At 34.7% G+C, this 23,220-nt stretch overlaps 1 protein-coding gene across 12 annotated transcripts in view; it reads right to left on the bottom strand.

Moving 5' to 3' along the window:
* The window catches only part of SMG7 (SMG7 nonsense mediated mRNA decay factor), a 130,495-nt gene that overhangs the window by 43,575 nt on the left and 63,700 nt on the right, over positions 1–23,220 (bottom strand). For 5 of the 12 annotated variants that reach the window (XM_007480936.3, XM_007480941.2, XM_007480940.2 and 2 more), the window contains exons 1-2: positions 11,230–11,389; positions 3,411–3,442 (exon numbers count right to left, since the gene is read on the bottom strand). The exons of 1 other annotated variant lie outside the window; for it this stretch is intronic. In XM_007480936.3, the coding sequence (XP_007480998.1) occupies positions 3,411–3,442; positions 11,230–11,267 (70 nt within the window). In that variant the 5' untranslated portion in view covers positions 11,268–11,389. Of the gene's footprint in view, positions 1–2,455; positions 2,672–3,410; positions 3,443–11,229; positions 11,390–23,220 lie in introns of those variants that run through there. 6 more of the 12 variants (XM_007480938.3, XM_007480937.3, XM_056815632.1 and 3 more) reach the window with 2 other exon arrangements.

Below are 23,220 nucleotides of genomic sequence, written 5' to 3'. Positions count from 1 at the left end.
TTACTATCCAATAATGGAACTCAATAGCCCAGTGTTAGAAAATAAATGAGAAAGGATTCCCTAGTTCATGAAAATTACTGGAAAAACTGTAGAGCAGTATGGCAGAAATTAGGCTTAGACTAGCACTTTGCAGCATATTCTACAATACATTCCAAGTGGATGTGACCTTAATATTAAAAATCTTAACACTGAAAATTAGAATAGAAGCAAATGTTATAGATATATTCTTAACCAAATAAAGGATAGGAGCAATTACAAAAGACAAAAGAGATAACTGGTTCCATGAAATTAAAAAGAACTTTGGTACCCACAAAATTAATAAACCTGATTAAATCAAATGAAGGGGGGAAAGTCTGGCTCAAATTTCTCCAATAAGGATTTGTCATCCCAGATATATGTAAAACATTAACATATGTTATGCATATTTGTATAAACATACATGCAGACATAAATACACACTCCGAAAGCCATTCCCCAATAGATAAATGGTCAAAGAATATGAAGTTCTCAAAAAAAAAAAGCTGTAAATTATTAACACCCATAAGAAGGGTGCAAACTACTAATAGTAAGAGAAATGCAAATCAAAATATTAAGGGTTTACTCATACCCTGTAAAGATTGACAAAGATGATAAAAGATGTAAATGATAAATGTTAAGAGGGCTTTGGTTAGATAGGCACACTGGTGTACTATTGGTGGATCTGTGATTTAATACAACTATTCTGGAAAGCCATTTGAAACTATGCAAATTAAAGTAACTATATATCTATACCCTTTGATCCAGAGTTCCACTTACTGAGTCATTAATAAAGTTCCCAAACATACAAAAATATTTATAGTAGCACTTTTTATGATAGCAAAGAATTAATAACAAAGTAGATACATATTGACTGGAGATTAGTTTAAAAAGGGGGGTGGGGTACATCTGTGAAAGCAAAGAATTAGAAGAAACAAAGTAAATGACCACCCATTGGTGATACTGTAAGAAACAATAAATGATGAATTCAGAGAAATATGGAAAAGACTTACATAACTGATGAAGGAATAAGCGGAGCCAAGAAAGTACACAAACTGAGTAAAATGATGTAATTGGAAAGAGCCCTCTTCTCCCCACTACATGTACAATGAATGTTGCAAAATGGCTCCAAAGAGATATGAGGATACATACCATGCCATCTCACATCTTTGCAAGGTGGGAGAGGTCTATGAGTATGACACACTACACACATTTTCAGACTTTCATATTGATCACATTTTATTTATTATATAAGATGGCTTTCTAGGGAAGGAGAAAGATAATGGGGGAAATTTTGGTGATGTAAAAATATGAAAGACATCAATAAAAGTTTGTCTTAAAAATAAAAATTGGATCTGGCATTGCAAAGGTGTCTCAAGAACATATTACAAGATTCCCTTAAAGATGTAATAGAATTAAATCCAAACAAGGCATGATGATATTTGCCACTGTATGAATGCAGAGTTAAAATTGAAGAGGGATTCCCTATAGTTAGTAAGGTCCTCCAGATACCCGGGTTGTGGTTGACTGCATCAAGCCCCAGACCACTGAAAAGCCTGTTAAATAAAATCTATAAATACTCCAATCAATGAGTTCAGCCTAACTGTCCAACAGGAAAAAGTAGGCAGCAAAAGAATACTTATTGCACAACTAGATTGACAACCTGGGCCAACCTATAGTGGTGATCCTTCAGTGCCTGCATCTTGGAGAAACACTGCAGATGAACAAATAATGGGCCCAGAATTAAAGGCATACAGGTCAGGCCATACTGCCTTTGGAAATCTGCAGAGTTCTTCTAATGATCTGAAACTTTAAAGTTTAAAGACTTATCATCATCATTCTTCCAGTGAAACTATATAACTGAATGTCACAATATATAAAGTCTCTGAAGAATTGAAGTTGTGAGTCACTCAAAAGGATATTTTCAGAGATTTCTGATCAGAAAAAAGAAGATTAAACTGGTTACACATTTGCCAAATTGATACTCTGAAAACAGATCAGACTATGTAAATCTCTACTAAATGAAGGAAAAAATGAGATTAATGTCTTAGGGACAAAATACAAAAACAAAATCCTCAATCTGGCATTTAAGGCTCTGTCCTCACCCCCAATCTATCATTTTTTTTGCTTTATTTCTGATTCCTCTTCTCTGTTCTAATTAAAATGGCCTGTTAGCTCTTCCAAGTATGCAACCATGTAATTGGTGCCTGACATGTGGCACTCCACAATTTGGAACTTTATCTTTACCTCTTGAAATCCTCAGTGTCGGTCTGTCTCTATAAATTATGCTATATTATATGTGTATATTTTGTATTTATTTATCTACATAGATGTTCTGTTCTCCCAGTGAAAGGTAAGTTCTGGGAGGGTAAAGACTGTTTGGATTTTTATATCCCTAGCACAAAGTCCTGTACAGAAAAGGAATTTAATAATTGCTCACTGAATTGAATGTAGCCAAAGAGAGGAGCTGTCAGGAAGTGGCCAGCTTAGATATTCAAATAATTTCCAAGTCTAGAAGAAACTCTCAGCATGCTGGGTGAATCTTGTTGGAAGGAATAGAATTGTAGATGACAAGAAAGCCTAGATCTGGGGTTGTGATTTTCTCTATTGGAGGAGGTGCTCAAATCAACAAAATCATAAACCTGCTCAAGTACATTTGCCAGTATATATCTAAATGTTTCTCTGTGTACTGGCTTTGCTCTAAAATAAAGATTATAAATGTTAGCAATAGAGAGCACTGTGATGTCATAATAATGATCAGAGTTAACTTTTAACCTTTCTGTTTGAATATCACCAGCTCTTTAAAAACTGAAGAAAAGACATTTTAGCAGTCTATTTCCTTTATGATGAAAAATCTGCAAAGGTATAACTGAAAATCATAGTTTTTACATTCTTTCATGGATGGGATGTTATTTACACGGACTTCTATAAAAGCTGGGAACAATAGTCATTTTTCTATTCCCCCCCTCCCCAGATACTTTATACAACAGTGTTGTCATGCTTTTCCTCACAATAATGGAATGTAGGCTTCTTAGTGCAGTAACTTTACTAGACTCCAGTTATTATTTAGGGAAGTTTGAAAGGCATGCCAGAGAGAAGGACACTTCTTTCTTATTCAGAGAGAAGGACACTTCTTTCTTATTTCTGATTAAATTTCCTTTCTTTAAGCTAGATAACTAGCAAAAGAACTACTTTCTAAGTATATAAGAGTATATTATTTTTTTACATACGCCTCAACATGGATTAGACTATCTATGTCTTAAGTTGAAAAAGAAACTAAACATTTAACAAACAGTAAGTTATGTTTCACTTTTGAAGAAGATAATTAAACATTTCTTATCAATAACCAAAGAAAGAGGATACTAAAGAGGATAAAATAAAGACAAGGCAATTACCTGTCATGTCAGCCTTCAGGACTTCTGCCTGCCTGCAAAAGAGAAAAAAAACATAAGTTAGAATCCAGAACTGATCAACATAGAGAAAACTAAGTTCAGCTAAATGACATAAGCAAAAGCTTTCCTAACTGGGGGTAAAAAACCTTTTTTGAAGGGTAAGAAGCAATGACAAAATTACTGGATAACTATAATTCCTGCAAAAACAACTCTATTTCCCCACTATGAAAACAAAATTTAAACCAATAAAAGCCAGATTATTGACAAAATATTATTTTAGTAATTAACAAAATAAGGTAGCAAGCAACCTGTAAAGAAAGCTGGCCGACTACCTCTGCCACTGCTTCAGACCCTGCCCCTTTCTTAGAAGCCACAAGAAATACTGAAAACACTGAAAACAGTTCTCACCATCCAAGTCCTTTGCACAAATATCAAAATGACAATAAAAAGGCAATTTATGCATTATTTGAATATATCTTTATATTCCAAACAAACTGAGTTCTACATCTACTTGCCCTCTGATTTCAAGCTTCATCACCTGCCCTGGTGCAGTAGCTGAACCTGCCTATCTATCTGTGTTTGCCTCTCTCATTGGTTTTGGCACTTCCAGAAGAAGGAAGGATTATCTCACTTTCCTATTTGTAATTCAAACACTTAACATAGTGCTTTGCAGCACCTAGAAAGCACTTAATGCTTTATCTTTCATTTACTTAATGTGAATGTGCTAGGTGACAAGAGTGTACAGAGATCTGGATTTGGAGTCAATTCAGGAAGACTTGAGTTTCAAATCAAGCCTCAGACACTTACTTTTTAGTTCTGTGCCCATGGGCAAGTCATTTCATGTTTGCCTCAGTTTTCATAACAGTAAACGTGGGGATAATAATGGGACCTACCTCCCAAAGTTATTGGGAGGATCAAATCAGATAATATTTGTAAAGTGCTAAGCAAAACATTTGGCATGTAATAGATGCTATATAAATGTTAGTTGTTATTTGTTCTATCTTACAGGAAATGCAACATAGAGATGATTTGCTATGAAATTTGCCAATTCAAATTTGAGCCAAAACATGTCAAATCTTGAACTGGGCAGGGCCTGCCATTGTTGCCATCAGTCAACCTAAGCTCACAAAATAGCCAAGTTATTTTGTATTGGACGTAAATACAAAAAAATTAAAGGAAGAACATTCAAAAGGACCTTATATTTGAATGGAATGGAAAATCCAACAACTTTACGCACGCGCACACACACACAAACACAATGTTATAAATATATGCAAAGTAGTTACATAAAAGGAAATTTGGAAGGGTGAGCACTAGCTGACACGGGTTGGGGCATAACAACAAAGATTTCATGCTCAAGATGGTGCTTCTAACTGTGTTTTAAAGAGATGGACTCTCTGAAGCAAAGGTAAGAAAGGGATAGATTTCAGAAAAAAGTAAAGCCTTTGCTAAGGCCCAGAGACAGGAGATGGAGTGTCATGAAGCATTGTAAATATCCAATGAGGCTAGAATGATAGATTGAGGGAAGATTGTTTGTAGACCTCTAAAAGCTAAAGAGAATTTATGTTTTATGTTCAAAGTAAAGAGAAGTCTTTGGAGTTGATTGTCAAAATGGCATCTTTGTTTTATGGAAGATGACTTTGGTAGTGTGCATGAAATGGACAAACTGGAGTAGGGAGAGACCTGAGGCAAGAAAACAGGTTAGAAGCCTTTTTGTGGGAGGTGATGAGAACCTGAACTTGGGTAACAACAGTGGGTTATGTGATTAGATATAAGAGACTAGGGAGAGATGTTCTAAAGGCAGAAATAGCAAGATCATACACTTGAGGCAATGGGAGGGTGTTGGTGCCTTTGATAGCAACTGAAAGGTCTGGAAAAGTGGAAAATTTTGCAGCAAAAACAAGCTCAGTTTTGGTCATGATGAATTTTGAGACGTTTCTAAGATATTCAGTTTGTAATGTCCAATAGACAACTGGTAATGCAAGTCTGAAGCTCAGGGGAGAAACTGAAGACAGGCCCATACAGTGACTGAGTAGAGTGTAGTTTTCTTAAAAACTGTGCTAACACTTTAGGGACACTTTGTACATCAGGGAACATTCTGCACAAAGATGATTGGTTAAGCCCAGAGGAACTTAAGAAGTTTCAAAGAAAAAAATGTAGAGATAAAATTGCTAGGACAAAACTTTAGGAAATAACTAGTTTGGTGCGCTAAAGTATGATGAGAGAACAAAGGAGGATAAGTAAGAAAAGCATCTGCAGTAGGTCAACCAGGAGAAAGCAGGACTATTACTCAGAGACAGGAGCCATCTAGGAGAAAAGAGTGGTCGATAGTATCAAAGGCTACATACATACTGCCGTTACCTAAAGAACTGCTTTCATCATAAAACTGCTCACATAATTGCTCAAAGTAAAACATCGAATTTAATGAGAAACAATGGTGTAACTGTAGCTATTGATAGTTGAAACACCTGCAAAGCAATTTCTAATGGTTCCACTTTTGATTAACACAGTGGGAGGGAGAATTGCCCATGAGTCTAAAGAACTTTTTGATCAATCTATTGAGACACTAACAGTTTCTTCTTTTGTACTGCTTGTGGATAAAGTTAAAAGATATAGCTGACAGTGGGGAAAATGTACGATTTTAACATATCAAAGAGAATATTTCAATGAAAATAAAAATAGCATGTGGAAAAACAACTGTAGTCTAAAAGTACAACATTAAAGATTGGTCCCTTCTGATTAATGTGGCAATGTTGCATGCTTCACAGGCAAAAACTTGTACTAAGATATATAAATGAAATGCTTGTTATGTACTCTGTTTTGGTTACCAATAAATCAATAATTCTCTAGCGTATCAAAAAGAAACAAATTTTATTACTGGTCTTTTTAAAGTCAAAATATCAATTTTAATAAGAATTCTTGGGAAAGAATTGATTTCAAGGGCAGCTAGGTGGTACTGCAGATAAGAGCACTAGGTTTGGGGATAAGAAGATCCAAGTCCAAATCCAGTTCAGACATTTACTAGCTGTATGACACTAGGCAAGTTACTTAGCCCTATTTGCTTCAATTTCGTCAGATGTCAAATGAACTGAAGAAGGAAATGGCAAACCAATCCATTGTCTTTGCCAAGAAAATCTCAAATGGGGTACAAAGTGTCCGACAGGACTGAAAAAAATCAGTGACATATTCGGAGAACAATTCCATTCAAAACAATGCCATTATTATAGTTAATGATTCTAAAAGTTGCAGATATAAAATTTATAAAGGCCTTTTGTCAGTAAATATGAGCAATGCAACATTTGATCAAATTACCTAAATATTATAAAAATATAGTTTTTTTTTTTAAATTAAATAAGTTAAAAAAAACTTGTTTGTGTGTGTGTAGGAGGTGCCTGAAAAGGTTTTATGTCACTAAGAGGAAAATGACAAATGTCAGAGAGACTGTGGAAAAACAGTATCCCCTTGTGTACTGTTGGTGGACCTATGCATTCTGGTAAAAATTTCAGAATTTTGTTTAAAAAAAAAAAAGTTACTAAAACTGTACAAACCCTTTAAACCAAATATTAGGTCGAAAATATTCATAGTCCTTTTTTGAGGACATCAAAGACTGGAAACTAAGGGAATGCTCATCAGTTGGGGGATGACTAAACAAATAGTAAAATGAATATGAAGGACTACAATTTGCCATTAAAAAATGATGAAAGGTATTTCCTGAAATCATTTCTCACTAACCTTATTCCTTGAACGTGACTTTCCCAATCATGTTCCCAAGGAAACCCATCAGCAACCTTGTGCACCTCATACTTCTTCAATACCTTTAATACTGTGAAGTAGGGTATTATTCTGAGTAGGGTACAGAACAAAAAACTCTTTTCCAAAGCCTGCACTTAAAGGGAGCTTTCAGGTCAGCAATTCATTATTTTTCATCAGACACCTTCTTACTCAGCTTCCCCTTCTCCAAGCTTTTTAGTTCCCTTTTTGTGTTATCTTCCCCCATTAGAGAGTAAACTTCAGAAAGGCAGGGACTGTCTTTTTCTTATCTCCATTCCTGGCCCTTAGCATAGCAGCTGGCATATAGTCAGAACTTAATATTTCCTGCTAGACCAAAAGGAAACTAGAAAGACCTCTATGAATGGATAGAGTAAAGTGACAAGGAACAATTTTTACAACATTACAGAGGGGGGGGAAACCCCAAAAAGACTTTAGAACTCTCATGAAATCAAAGAGCTGAAGTAAATCACGCCATCCTCTTCCTGCCAAAGAGATGATATATTCAACTTTTACATGCAGAATGTGACATGTACTTTTGTACATGGCCAATGAGAGAATTCATTTTACTGGACCATACATATGTGTTCAATTTGGGGGAAGGGCAGCAATGGAAATGAGTAATAAATGCTTCTAAAACTTTTCTTAAGTTGGGGATGAGCATCACTATATCAACTTTTGAAACTTCTTGACAAAGCATATAGTGGTATCAAGCAATTATGGGTCTGTTCCAAGAAATGTTGACCTAGGGTAGAAATCTACACACCTATGGCTAAAGTTAAGCTATTTAATGACAACACAATTTTCAGAGATGAGAAGTGATCAAGCTGAGAAGAAAAATATTACTTTGTTTTTGATCATTTTAAAAAATGACTCCTTCCTTGATCCTCTTATTTGGAAATTATTTTCCCTCTGTACTCTAAGTCTTTTACTTCTGTTAGGAGTGGGTTACATACTTCATCATTGGAAGTTAATATATTGTTGATGGAGCTATGAATGGTACTACTATCCTAGAAAGAAACTTGAAATGATGCCGAGATTAAAACGTCCACACCCTTTAGTTTGATATATTCCATTGCTAAATATATACCACCTCAAGGAGTACAATGACCAAAAAAAGAGGGAGAGGAGTCCATACAAAATAATTACAGTAGCACTTCTATGGTAGCAAAAAACTTGAAACAAAGCAGATGCTCATCAATTATAAAATGGATAGGCAAACTATGTTATATGAATGTAATGAAATATTCCTTTGTTGTAAGAAATGACAAATATGATTAATTCAACGATGGAAAAACTTGTGTGAATTGGTGCAACGTGAAATTAAGTACAGTCAGGAAAGCAATGACTACTGTAATGTATATGCAAAAGAACATAACATAACATAACATAACATAACATACCATAACAACAACTGAAAATGAATGTGATTTTGTACAAATAAAACCAAGGCAGCTAAAATTAGAAGAGAAGTAAATGAGAAAAAAGTATTTTTCATGTTCCTCTGCTATAAGACACAGGAAAATTACTTCAATATAAAGAGCTATTTTCCAAATGATAGGGTCAAAGATATGAAAGGGCAATTTTCAAAAGAAAAAAATCCTAAGTTATCAATAACCATAATAAAATCTTCTCTAAATCACTAATAATTAGAGGGAGCTAGGTGGTTCAGTGTATAGAGCGCTCTGGGCCTGATGCCAGGAAGACTTGAGGCACTGAGTCAGTTGTGTGACTGGGCAAATCACTAATTTGTCTGCCTCAGTTTCCTCAACTGTAAAATGAGTAGAACAGCATACCTCCCTCCCAAAGTTATTTTAAGAAATCAAATAATATGTAAATGTAAAGCACTTAGCAGGATGGCTATGTGGCAAAGTAGACAGAGCACAATGCCTGAAATTCAGAAAGATTCATCTTATTGAGTTTAAATCTGGCCTTGGGCATATTAATTCCTTCAGGAATACCTCAATCAGGAGGCTTCGCTTAATCTTTGAAACAACCCTGGGAGATAGATATTATCCCCAATTTACAGTTGAGGAAGCTGAGGCAAAGAAAAGTTAAATGACTTGCCCAGTTTTTGGAGTCAAATTTGAATTTAGGTCTTCTGACTCTCTTGGGGTCAGGGTGGGTTGAGTATTGGGTATTCTCGTTAGGAGTACTAGCACCTCTGCTATGAAGGCTTGCTAAGCCCTTTATCACCTTTATCACCCAGGTCTCACTCCATGTGACTCCAAAAAGCATAAGCATGCACAACAGCCACCCTCCGGTAGACCCTCTCAGCAGATGATTGAGAATAACTGACAAGTCTCAAACCAATCAGGGAGTTAGGGGGATATCTAGCCAAAGTACTTGAAGACTTGCCCCGGAGGAAGGTGAGAAGAATTTTTTTCCAACAGTCATTAAAGCAGCAAAAGCAGGTATTATGGAGCCCTCAGAAATTGTTCAGGCATCAAAGAAGCCAAGGTCATCCATCCACCACATCCTGAACTATTACCGGCTGTCTTGACTTTTGTCTTGCCATTGAACTTTGATGACTCTGGAAGAGAGTCAGGCTGGCTTTGTGCAACTCTTCTTTACTTAAATCCATTTCACCCACCAGTCAAGGTATCACCTTGAGATTTCATTAATCTTTCTCAAAATGAAGGATGAATAAAAGTCCAGGTACTAGAGAATAGTCTACCCATCTTCTACCTTATCACATCTAGCATCTATGGAAAAGCATACATTAGCATATATATTCTCAAGAATAGGGCAGCTATGGGTAGTGTAATGGATAGAATACTGAGCTTGGCATTCTTCCTGTATGCAAAACTAGACAGGGAAAAAAAAAAGAGTTGTACCTGAATGTAAGGATGAGTTGCTAATCATACACTCATCATACACTCTTGTTACTTGGTGATTTCAATAAAACTTTAGGCTGAAAAACTTGAGGACAAGAAGAACTATATGGGAAATGGTTTGAGAAAAAGGGATGAGAAAAGTCAAAACTTGCAGACTAGAAAGAATTCTCACACCCTTATAATCAACACTCTTTGAGAAAGGAATTGTTAAGCTTTGAACAACAAGATGAGCACCAAATAAATAAATAAACAAACAAACCATATGGGCAGGAAAAAACTTGTAATTGATGTGGGACTTATCCCTGAACAGTTTATGTGCTGTCAGACAGGTGAATTTCCAAGGTAAAGATTATAATTAGTAAAAAAGCAAGAAGGATATATCAGTGAAACAACTTATCCTTGAATTATTTAAATACCCAAATAACAATGAGAAAAGGGAAATGAATATCAGATGACCCACCTGAATAATAATTTTATACACCAATTTAACCTCTGTAAATTTGTTACAAGAGCAAAAGAACCCAGGAACGGCTTTAGTCAGCAAACATTTGATTTCCAAGTAAAAAAAAGGTGACAACCAAGGGCAACAATGATTTACAATATACACTTACTTGAAAATTTTTATGAAGAAGAATGATGGACTGATATAAACTATATCATCTCATAAAGCAGAGAGAAGCAGGGGAAGATAAAACCAGTTTTTAGAAAGTTTGGCAAAACATCCAACTAAACAAAGTTATCCCAAGGGCATTTAAGGATGAAATTGGAAAAACAAATAGAAAAAAATCAGACTTTATCCTTACAAAAAATAGTTGGCTAGTAAGAAATCAACAAGCCTATAAACATAGTGTTCCATTTATATAGAGTCAACTATGTAGGAATTGAAGCATCAAACATTCAGGTGATATTAAGCAACTGATCATGTCTTATTTTGTTATTTACTTGATGACACAAGACTAAGAACTCATCTTCTTTACTGTTGATTATTTTTTAAAAAGCATTTGATTCAGTAAAAGAAATTATTGCCTTATAGGCCCTTTTCCCAACAAAGTACCATCCACAAATCAAAATCATTCAAGATCCTTGAAGGACGTAACAAAAAAAGAAACAAAACAAAAAAACAAAAAGAAAAAGAAAAGAAAAAACAACAACCCTATTCAACAGTCCTCTGATCATAAATATCAGGTGAGGCATAAAACAGGAAGATGTGTGCTCACCAAAGTTGTTCACCACCATAGTGGAGGGTTTGCAACATAGAGTCCAAGTTGAATAGGGTTTCTCTGGGGATGGTGAAGTCCTCCAGATGCTCATATTTGCAGATGACATTGTGCTGATTGCATCAAAGTCCAGAACATTGCAGAACTTCCTGGAAAAGATCTGTAAACCACTCAAGAGTTTAACCTAAGTATCACACAAGAAAGACCAGGTAAATGATGAATGTTGAGATTACTGCATTTCCCAAGATGAACTGTACAGTTTATGACAAATATTTAGATGAAATGCCTAAAAGTTTTGAAAGTAGTATGTATGTGCAAGATGGAAAAGTATAGATGAACAAGTAGTGGGTCAAAGAATTGAAGGAAGTATAACACAGAATATAATGATCACTAAAGAATTAAAAATGAATACTTAACAGATGACAATGGAGGGGTGAGCAAATGTTGGGGGTGAACAGTTGGCAACATATAACCAATGAGGAACTTCAAATAAGAAGACATTGTTAAGAAATTTTGTACTAGTACATTCACAATGATAGAATAATGAGAAGGACGTTCCCAATAGGCTGGGTATGATTCCTGTGGCAAACTTAGGCCAAGGCCAGAGGCACAGAGGATGATCAAGCATGGACACAGTGATCCGCATTGTTAGAGGAAACTCCTAAATCAATGTGATCGCAGACTTATTTGAGCACGAACCACATGCATGTGTACACACGACCTCTACATAAAAAATACATCAAATGTTTCAGTTATATTTAATGTCAATAAACATTTCCTTTTTATGTGCTAAATGCTTGTACTAATAATCATTAATGCATAAGTGTCAACATTCAAATAAGTGGCTTTCTGAATTTCAAAGGAACTTAACCATTACTCATCCTTTATTTTGGCCAACACCAAATGCTTTGAGAAATCCATAAAACATTCATTAGATTATATCTCTCATATCCCCCTAAATACAAATATACTCAGTAATATCTAAATTACATCAAATCTTACAAGTTTAATCTTCCTTGATCATAGATGATCCCTTAACTCTTCTAACTCCTGGCCAATTTAACTAGAAGGTGGCGGGGGGTGTTTAAGTCATATTAGAGCAGTTCTGTAATATCAACATGAATACTTGCTTTGTCAGTGAAGAACATAAAGGCAGCACATCTTCACACACACTGTAATTTTTTCAACTTTCTAAATTCTCCACAAAGAACCTATTTAATAAATGTGGAGATATTCCTTGTATTCTAATAGTGATAATTATCTCTGATCCTTTTCACCTGTTTTTTCCATCTATTTTCACCAAATTTTACTACATGACAATACTACATATCACCTACTTTTATGGTCAACGTGTTACTGATGTACATTTTTTTTCACCAGCTTTCAGCTATGCAACCTATTTAGAGCTAACCAGACACCTTTCTATTGTCTTTTAGTTCACCTTGAATTCTGGTTGTTTAAAGATCAATTATTTAGTCGTACAGTATCAGAAAAAATTCACACAAAAAATAAAACGCTTTTGCAGCAAGTTAGGCATTTTGTGCCTTCCCAAATTTGATCAAGCCTAAATTCTTTCCCTTACAAATTTCTAATTTTCCATATACACAGCATTCATTTATCCAAGACAGGTAGATATCAACACAAACACAGACACAGACACAGACACACAGACACACACACACACACACTTAAATTAGCTTAAATGGCTGGCTCTTCAGATGTCTGCCATTGTGTGAGCAATGGGTCTTGTTAATACACTGGATTTTTTCCTCCCATTACAAATGAACTCTCCACCTTCAAATTAATTATTAAAGAATCTTAAGGGGGAAAAAAAGCATTTTAAAATTGTGATGAGGAAAAAAGTGAGAGATTGCAGGTGGGAACCAAAGCTAGTCTTTTTTTCTTCTTTCTGTTCTTTATGGTTACATTATTTCACAGTTTTTGCACTGTTCTAATAGATACTAAGTCTAACTGGCAATTTTAATCCACCCCCAGAATTCTTGGTACCTTGATAATTTCAATTTTACACAAAGGTGTATGTTACACAGCAGGATCCTTGTAGCAGTAGTAGCATCCTGTAAGAATACTGCCAGTTGCAACAATAACTCAGATGATTTACTCAAAATCAACTAATTTTTTTTTAAAAAGAGCATTTAAAACAAAATTAAAGTTAGAATGACTAAGGGAGATGCTTAAATTCTTGGAAAAAAATGGGAAATGGTTTCTTTCATGCAAACTAACCCTAATGTATTCCCAATGCTGTTTTTGATGAAAGATTTTTAAAATAAAAAGATTTTTAAAGTCCTTCTGGTTCTTGAATTCTTACATCTTTAAGTCCATATGGATCCAAATTAATAACAAACATTTAACTAAGACTGCAAAAATCAAGAAAAATTCTTTGTAACTTTTAAGTACCACACGTTAGTTATTATTATTTTACTTGCTTTGCGAAATGCAACACATACACAAAAATGAAAAACACCACAATATCTGCCCTCAAAGAGTTTGCAATCCAATATGGCATTGTCTTGTCCTGTCTTTTCTTCCTTCCTTCAACAAATATTTATCAAATGCCCACCACAACTAAAGCACTTCTGAAATAGGTGCTCCAACTGTCATAACAGCAGAAGACAGAATACTACATAAATAATCAAATTAGAAGGTAAAATATGTTAAGTGCCTTTAATAATAGTGTTATAGTAGTTCATAACTACAGAATTGAATTAATTCAAGCAAGAAATGCTCACAACCAACAAGAAAAATATACAACCCAACTGTAATTAAATGCTATGATGTGACTAAATATGAGATGTCCTCCTCAAAACTAAATAAGGAACTCAGCATGAATTGCTTGATAAATGGAAATGCTCTGAGGATGAAATGTTTTGTTTTCTCAGTCACTTCATCTTTTTGCTGGTTATAATTTCACATGGGTTAGGTATGATACTCCAACCATAAAGTATTAGAAAATTCCAGAAGAAAAAAATTTAGAAGTTTCAAATCACCTGCCAAGTGGGTAAAGAAAAGCCATCCCAGTATATGACTTATCTCTCTTTGTCCCCATATTCATGTTACCATGTGAACCTTTCTTCAGTTGTAGTTGTTTAGTTATCACAACTGCCTTTAAGAAAGCCCTTATTTATTTTAATAATAATGGCCCCCAATATGCAAGAGTAGTGGTGCTGGTAATGCAGTTATGCCCCTTATCTGCTGATTTTGTAATCCAACGATTCAACTATCTGCTATGTTCGCTTATATTGGCACTTTCAGCCAACCATAGTATCCACCACAGGATGTATTACATGTTGTAGCCAGCTCATATCCATCACACATCTCTCCAATGCTTTCCATGTGGCACCTTAAATTCTTTGGAGGCATCTGTTTGCCATGTCCCACTGACATAGCAATACCAGTAATTGTTATGAAAAAGAAAGGTCCCATATAGCTCTGGAAATGCTAGCAATAATAATAATAATAAAACAAGAGGGGAATTCTAAAGATATTAATTGAGACACAATAACTTAAGTAAAGTTACAGATTGCAAAATAATTCTCAAAAATCAAGCATATATAATATAGTATCAAAACATAAGAAACACTAGAAAGGGAAATCCCATTCAAACTAATTACAAAATGCACACAATATTGTCTGGGGATCAGTATCTCTAAGCACACAAAATGCTTGTATAAATTAAATGACAAAGAACTTTAATGAAATCAAGAACAATTTAGATGGCAGGAACAATATTCAGTGTTGTGGTTAGGCAGGGCCAATACTATAAAAATGACAAGACTACCAAAAGTATTTTACACTTTTAATGTTATGTCAATCAAATTACCAAGGAGATACTTTAGAGCTTGATAAAATAATAACATTCTTATGGAAAAACAAGTATCAAGGGAATTGATAAAAAGGAGAAAGGAGGACTAACATTTTCACACATCAAACTATATTATAAAGCAGCAGTCATCAAAATGATATAGTACTGGGGGGGGGGGGGGGGCGCGGCATTAGGTGGGTCAGTGGATTAAGAGCCAGGCCTAGCAATGGGCCCTGGGTTCAAATCTGACCCTAAGACACTTCCTATATTAAACCCCTTAATTGCCTAGTCCTTATCACTTTTCTGTGCCTTGGAACCAATATCCAGTTAAAGAATAAAGAGGTAGAGAAATGGAAGACTACATATGGGAGATTCAGAAACAACAGAACTCAATAAGGCAATGTCTGAGAAGATAGACAGGAGTTACCCAGGGGAAAACTTCCCATTTGATAAAAACTCCTGGGAAAATTGAAAATTCAGCAGTCTAGCAGAAATTAGGCTTACTTAAATCAGTACCGTATTACATCACACACCACAATACTTTCTAAATAGATATGTAACCTTAATGTTAAAGTTCATGCTATTAAAAAGTTTGAAGAGACAGAGATCACATGCTTCTCACATCTATAGGCAAGAGATGTAGTCTTAACTGAACAAGAGATAAAACAGATTAATTTTACTTGAAACTGAAAATTTTCAGTGCAGACAGCATTAATACATCTAGGACAAGGGAAGTGGTCAAATGGGGAGGGGGGGAGGATCTTTGTAACAAATTTCTCTAATAAAAATAATAGCCATTATCCAATAGATAAGCACAAAGGCCATGAACAGTTTTGAAAAGAAAAACTACAGTCTTGATATCCCCATGAAAAAAAATCTGCCAGATCGCCAATAAGAGAAATGAAAATTAAAACAATCCTGAGGTTTTACCTCGAACTCTGTAAAATGGCAAAATAGACAATAAACAATCCTTTCCTGTAGGGGTACATACTCTTCGGTAAATATAGAACCTTTTTATGTGTCATGCCTCAAGTTTGATCAAATCAGCAAAATGTTATGTCGTCCACAAATGGGAACATCTAGAAGACTTACATCATCACCTACAGAGAAACCTTTAATGAGGCCTTTCATGACAGTAGTAAAAACTCTGGTGAGAATACATCTCTCTTTGATTTTTACTTAATGTTTATGAGAGCTGCCAAACAAGACAATTTTTACTATGCCACAATAAGGAATCTTAAATAATTTTGATGTATGGATGGCATATGCCTCTATGGAATAGAACCTAGATAGCAAGCAGCATGTTGTACTGCTGACTCAAATGTCTTTTTTTAAAGACCCATCTTCCATCTTAGACTTTTAATACTAAGTACTGGTTCCACAGCAGAAGAGCAGTAAGGGGTAGACAACTAGAGTTAAGTGACCTGCCTAGGGTCACATACCCACAAAGTGTCTGAGGCTACATTTGAATGCAGAATCTCCAAATGCCTTTTTAATATATTTTTGATAATAATCATAATAGGATCTTATATTTTCTATCTTATTCAGTTGATTGTGAAATGGTGAAAATGGCCCACTGTTAAATTTATTTTTTTTAAAGTCTTTATCAACTTCTGTTCCTTACAGCATCAGTTATTCGAAGTATTTCTCTTCTTCATGGTATTTTTAAGAGAAAAAATTTCTTTACAAAAGATTAATACATTGAAAAAGTACAAAAAATATGTACAATGTGTAACACCTGTGGACCACCTCCCAGTTCTATGAAGGGGCGGGTTAGGGAATGTCCTCTCTTGTCTATTCATTTAAGTTGTACTTGTTACATTTATTTTTGACTTTTTGGTAGTGTTTTTCCATTTACATTGTTGTAGTTGCTATGTCTATTGTTTACTTGACTATTTACTTTGTATCAGCTCGTATATATTTTAATGCTTCTCTGTATTCATCATGCACATAATTTCTTCCAGTGCAGTAATAATCCATTACATTAAAGCACCATAATTTTGTTTTAATCATTCCCTAATTGATGGACCTCTACTTTGTTTCCTTGTTATGACAAAAAAATGTTGCTTCTAGTTATTTTGGTAAATATCAAAACTTTTGTTTTATTGGTGCCTTCCTTGGGGGATTTAAGTACAATAACGGAATCAGGCTTCAAAAGGGATGAATGATTTAGTCACTTTCCTTGTAAAATTCCAAACTGCTTTCCAAAATGGATCTATCATTTCACAGCTCTGTCAATAATGTATTAGTGAGTTTATCACTCAACAACCCCTCCAATATTGACTTTTACATTTTGGGGGGAGTCATTTTTGCCAATTTGCAGGATATGAGGTGAAATCTTAAGAGTTGTTTTATTTGCAAATAGTTGTGAAAACTTTGCAATTCTTTGAGAACTGTTTGTTCATATCCCTTGACCAATTTCTCTATTGAGGAATGGCAATCATTCTTACATATATTAATCAATGGTTTATTTTGGATATCAAGCTATTGTCAATAGAATCTGACTTCTTCCACTGTTGAATTTCCATTGTTAGGGCCTTATTCCCTATTAATATTGCCGAGTTTGTCCTTGATTTGTGTAGATTGGAGTCATATAAATTGGTATTATTGATGTTGCCTTGTGCACTCTTTTTTGGTGTAAAGTTCAAGGTAACGTATGTATATACTGGAAACCAGAAACACGAATTTTGATGGAATAGTGATAGTCCTAAAAGGTCTGTGGGGAAAAAAAGCAGATAAATAATACTTAAGTGTAGAAAAAGAATTTAGAATGGGCTATATGGGGGAAGTTAGATGGTTCAATGGATAGAGAGCCAGGCTTGGAGAAGGGAGGTCATGGGTTCAAGTCTGACCTGACATTTCCTAGCTGTGTGCCTGGGCTTGACCCCAAATGCCTTACTGCTCTTCTACGGTGTAACTGATAACTTGGTATAAATTCCAGGAAGGTAAAAGTTTTTCAAAAATGGTAGTAAATATGGCCTATTTTATTCAATTCTATTTAGCATTTATTAACTGCTTCTGAGCAAACTCTAGTGTTTAGTCCAGGGAAGGGATAGAGCACTAACCAATGGGAATGTGATAATATGGATCCTATGAGGAAGAAGTAAAGAAATATATTCTAGACATGAAGCTACCCAAATCCAGAGACAAAAGACAACGTGGTAATTATCAAGAAAAAAATGTCTTAGTTTCTATGCTCTGCAAAGTTAGTATCAACACATCACTGAATATTTGTTAAACAACTACTATATGTAAAATACTACTAACCTAAGCTTGCAAACATAAAAACAATAAATAATCACTACTAGCAAGTAGCTTAACATTTTAATGAATATCCTCAAATGTTAGCAGCTGCTCCCTTCCCCATTAATCCTGTAATCATATCTTATCAGCTATGTATCACATGATCAATGTTAGAATCTTTGCTTTTCCATGCAATGGGCATATGAATCACAAGATATCTTGAAACCATTGTGAATGATCACAAAAATGAACCTTATGTTTGCCTTGTTGCAACATTAAAGCTGTTTTCTATTTAAACTTATCCTCTGCTTATATTCTTCTATCTGGTAGATTTTCAGTCTTCCAGTAGTTTTATTGGTAGGTTAATGTCTTTTGTACTAAAAAAAGACCAAAATGACATCATTATGTCAAGGTCAGTGTACAATGTGTCCAACTGTAGCTAATAAGACTAATATGAGCTCAAAAGACTACCACAGGTCAGGCACAAATAGCTCTTATAAACATTTGAGATGGAGATGTCACTAAATTTGGGCATCTTACATTTCTTTTATACTACTACAATTCTGCTTTGCTCATAGAGTACAGCACCTTCTTTGAAGCAGGTATGCCATGCTGGATGGTTCTATGTTTCAGTTTTTCAGAGACCTTCAAAGTGTCCTTCTATCAATTCTTCTGACCTCTGTGTGATCACTCACTTTTTGAGTTTTCCATAAAATAGTATTTTAGACAAACATATGTTTGGCATTCCAACAATGTAGCCTGGTCATCTGGAGTTGCATTCTTCAATAAAGTCTTAATGTTTGGCAGTTCAGCTCAAGAAAGGACATCAGGGTTCAGTACCTTATCTTGCCAGGTGATCTTCAGAATCTTCCTAAGATAATTCACATCAAAGTGGTTCAATTTTCTGGCCTCCTGCTGGTATACTATCCAAGTTTGACAGGTATACAACAAAGTCAGCACAGCAGTTAGGTAGACTCTTTTCTCCCACACATTCCTTCAAAATCTCTGAAACACTGTGCTGGCTCTGGCAATGCATGCATCAACATCATCTTTGTGGACATCCCTAGAAAATATACCACCAAGAGAGGTGAACTTATCCACAGCATTCAGAATTTCCCCCAATTTGTTGTAACCATTAGTTCCACATATGGATGGGGCAGTGGTGGCTGGCAGAGAACATGTTTTCTTGGTGCTGTAAGCCAAAATTAGCAAGTGGCAAAGAAACAATCCATATTCTGTTGCTTTCACAGTCTCAGATGCTACACTGAGTGCACAATCATCAAACAGAAAGTTACACATCGAGTGTCTTTCCACTTTGGCCTTGGTTGATAGACTTTTCAAGTTAAATAATTTACCATCAGTGCATTAACTGATCTTGATGTCATTTCAGTTCTTATTGCAGGTATCTGAAAACATCATACTTAAAGTACACTGCCCTGCTTCACTGCATTGGTAACTGGGAAAGTGTAAGAGCATCATCCATTATCCAGGACCTATGCAAGCATGCCAGTCATGAAAATGGCATACAACACTGATGAACTTCTTTGGGCGACCAAATTTTGCAATGATCTTCTATAAATCTTCATGACTGCAGTACTAAAGGCCTTGGTCAGAACAATGAACATTGTGTAGACCTTTGTTCTGTTGCTAGTATTTCTCCTGGAGTTGTCAGGCAGCAAACACCACACTGACTGTTCCTTGGCCCTTAGTGAAGCCACTCTAGGCTCTTGGGTAGATATCCATCTTTCAGTTGAAGAATCAGTCTATTAAAGAGAACTCTGGCAAGAATCTTGCCAGCAGTGACTAAGAGAGAGACTTCCTTGTGACTGTCACAGGACAACCTATTAACTTTTCCTTTATAGAACTGGACAATATCTACCATATAAGCCAGATTTCAGTCAGCTTTTATATGAGCAGTGGACTCACTACCCTATCAATCTCTGCTAGAATGCAGTCATCACCAGGTGCTTTGCCACACAAGAGGAGACTAAAGCTTTCAAAACTCCTCCTCCTTCTGTTGGAAGTTTGGCTAGAAAGGGATTGACTTCAATATGAGGTACCCAGTCAATGGCTTCAACAATGGTTGATGATGATCTGTTAAAAACACTATGGGGGCAGCTGGGTAGCTCAGTGGATTGAGTCAGGCCTAGAGATGGGAGGTCATAGGTTCAAATTTGACCTCAGACACTTCCCAGCTGTGTGACCCTGGGCAAGTCACTTGACACCCCCCCCCCCTTCCCATTGCCTAGCCCTTACCAGTCTTCTGCCTTGGAACCAATACATAGTAATGACTCCAAGACAGAAGGTAAGGGTTTCACAAAAAACAAAACAAAACAAAACAAAAAAAAACACCCCAGTATGGAAGTGGAAGTGTTCAACCTATCTCTCCAGAATCATATCCTTATATGATTGATCAATGTAGTTTCATGAGCACAAAGTAGCTGAGATGTACCATAGGTCTTTTGGCCCACCACTAAAGAAGCACTTTAGATTATGACTATCAGCATAAAAATGAACTTAATCTGCTTTCTTCCTGAGCCAAAAATCCTGCATCTTTCTAAGCTTCATTTGCACTTTACTTTTGATGGAGTGAAATACTGTCTTCTTAGAGATGGTTGAACTATCCTGCAAGTAAACCCTATGGAGTTCTCATTTTTCACTTAGTAGCTTCTGAATTTCCCCACCAATTTCAAATGAGCAGGTTAGCAACATTTTTCAAGACTTCCAATATTTTTTTAAATAAATTTGGCCAATCTACCATTTTTAGAAGAGAAATTATATTTTAAGAGATTCTTTCCTTTAAAAAGTTTGTTTAGCTGTATAAACCTTGTTAAAAATGCAGTAATATATACAACTCAACTTTACAGTTATTGCTTAATATAGAGTCAGTAATACAGCACTTGCCATTTAATCAGTAGAAAAGCAAATATTTTATATCTAGCTGGTCATTTTTTATTGGTTTAATGGTTCTATCTTTCAGAACTTGGTTACGCTATTAGGAGAACATAGTAGATGTGAGTATCATGATGCCTGTCTACTGTAAAAACGAAGTAACTTAGAGTAATATATATTTACATTAATAATACTTGTGTAGTATTTAATGAATATTTAAATTAAAATGAAAATTTTGAAGAAATATTTTTTTAAATTATCAATGGTTCACTGAATAACGAGACTGGAAGCAAAAAAGATTGCTGAAAATGTGTTAATGTTATTAAAACATTATTAAAATATTAATTGAGATCAAGTTTACTGTGATAAGAAAGTTACCAAAAGCCATTCATTAGGACATTACAATAACAAAGTTGTTTGATGGTGGACGATGAAATAAGAGAATATAATGAAAGATATATTAAATCCACAACTATAGTGCATAACTTGTGGAGTACTTGCAAATAGTAGTTTAAAACTTTTTCTTCTAACCTTAGCATTTAGTATCAAAATGTGAAAACTATGTTGATAATAAGCCCGTTGATTTTTAAAAGTAAAAAGGATTTTTGAAAATGTTGACTCACTTATTTCTGCTGATAAATAAAAAAGCAGAAAGGTAAATGAAACTTTATATTTAATAAATTATCAAGCTGCAAAAAATGAAGCTCATACTACTGCAGAAAAACTAATTTTGTCATGTGCCAAAGCAACTTTCAAGTGTACATGTGAAAACAATTCTATTAAATTAAGTCTTGCTGGATACTGTTATATCTAATGATGTTGATTAGTCATCGTAAATCTTTTAAAGGGGGCATTTATACTTTGCAACCAGATGAGACAATTATTGTTTATAAGCTAGCAATTTTATTTATAAGATATATGCATAATGGCAAAGTGGAAGAGTATATGCTGTTTCTTCATGTTCTACAAATATCCAGTTTTTACTTCACATTCAATGAGGTTAATTGAGTTAAAATGACATCTACAAATCAAGAGCAAAACAGACAACATAAGTGCTAACAAACCTCCAAAAAAACTGTTTTTTAAGTCCCACAAATTTTTTTCTTATGTCATGAAATATACCTTAGCAACCATAAAAGCCAGGTTAAAATGCATACACATAGATGTAGGAGAAATGTTCAGAACAATAGCTCTTAACTCCACCAGATAATAGTGGACTTTACACTACCACCTTTAAAAAAGGAGAAAATTATTCATGTTGTTTCTTCTTTCTTAGACCTATTTACATTCTTAGTCTCATGCCATTTAACTATAATGGGAACAGAGACTAATATTTATCTTAATATTAAAGAAGAGAGTATGGCAGAAATAAGGAATTCAAGAGATGTCTTTTTTAGATATTCCAATGAATAACTTCAAATCCATTTTATAATTGACTAGATATATTTAAATAATTGCTTTCTCATTAATCTTACCTAATTTGAAATAGATCTGGAACGAGTAGTTTTAAAAGAGAAGAGTCATGTCTTTGGTTAACTTCAAAATAAAAAAATATATATTATAAAAGATATTTAGAAGGATTTTTTGAAAATATAGCCAAGAAAATTGGATACAGACTATATCTCACACCATATACCAAGATAAGCTCAAAAAAGGTAAATGATATAGACATAAAGAGTAATATCATAAGCAATTTAGTAAAGCCTGGAATAAATTACCTATCAGATTTGTAGATAAAGAGTTCATGATCAAAAAAGAGATGGGTTCATAAGAGGTAAAATGGATAATTGTGGTTGCATAAAATTAAAAAGTTTTTGCACAAAAAAAAAAACCCAGTCCATCTAAAATTAGAAGAAAAGTAGAAAACAAATATTTGCAATCTCATTTCTCAAATATATAGAAAAACTAAGCCAAATTTGTGAGAGTTCACAAATCATAACTGGTCAAGAGAGGTCAAACACATTTTCAGAGGAAGAAATCAATGCAATCAATAATCATATGAAAAATGCTCTGGGAGCAGGGTGTTCAGTGGATAA

The sequence above is a fragment of the Monodelphis domestica genome, chromosome 2, assembly GCF_027887165.1.
Source record: "Monodelphis domestica isolate mMonDom1 chromosome 2, mMonDom1.pri, whole genome shotgun sequence".
NCBI classification, from domain to species: domain Eukaryota; kingdom Metazoa; phylum Chordata; class Mammalia; order Didelphimorphia; family Didelphidae; genus Monodelphis; species Monodelphis domestica.
This window is presented reverse-complemented; position numbering and strand designations above follow the sequence as displayed.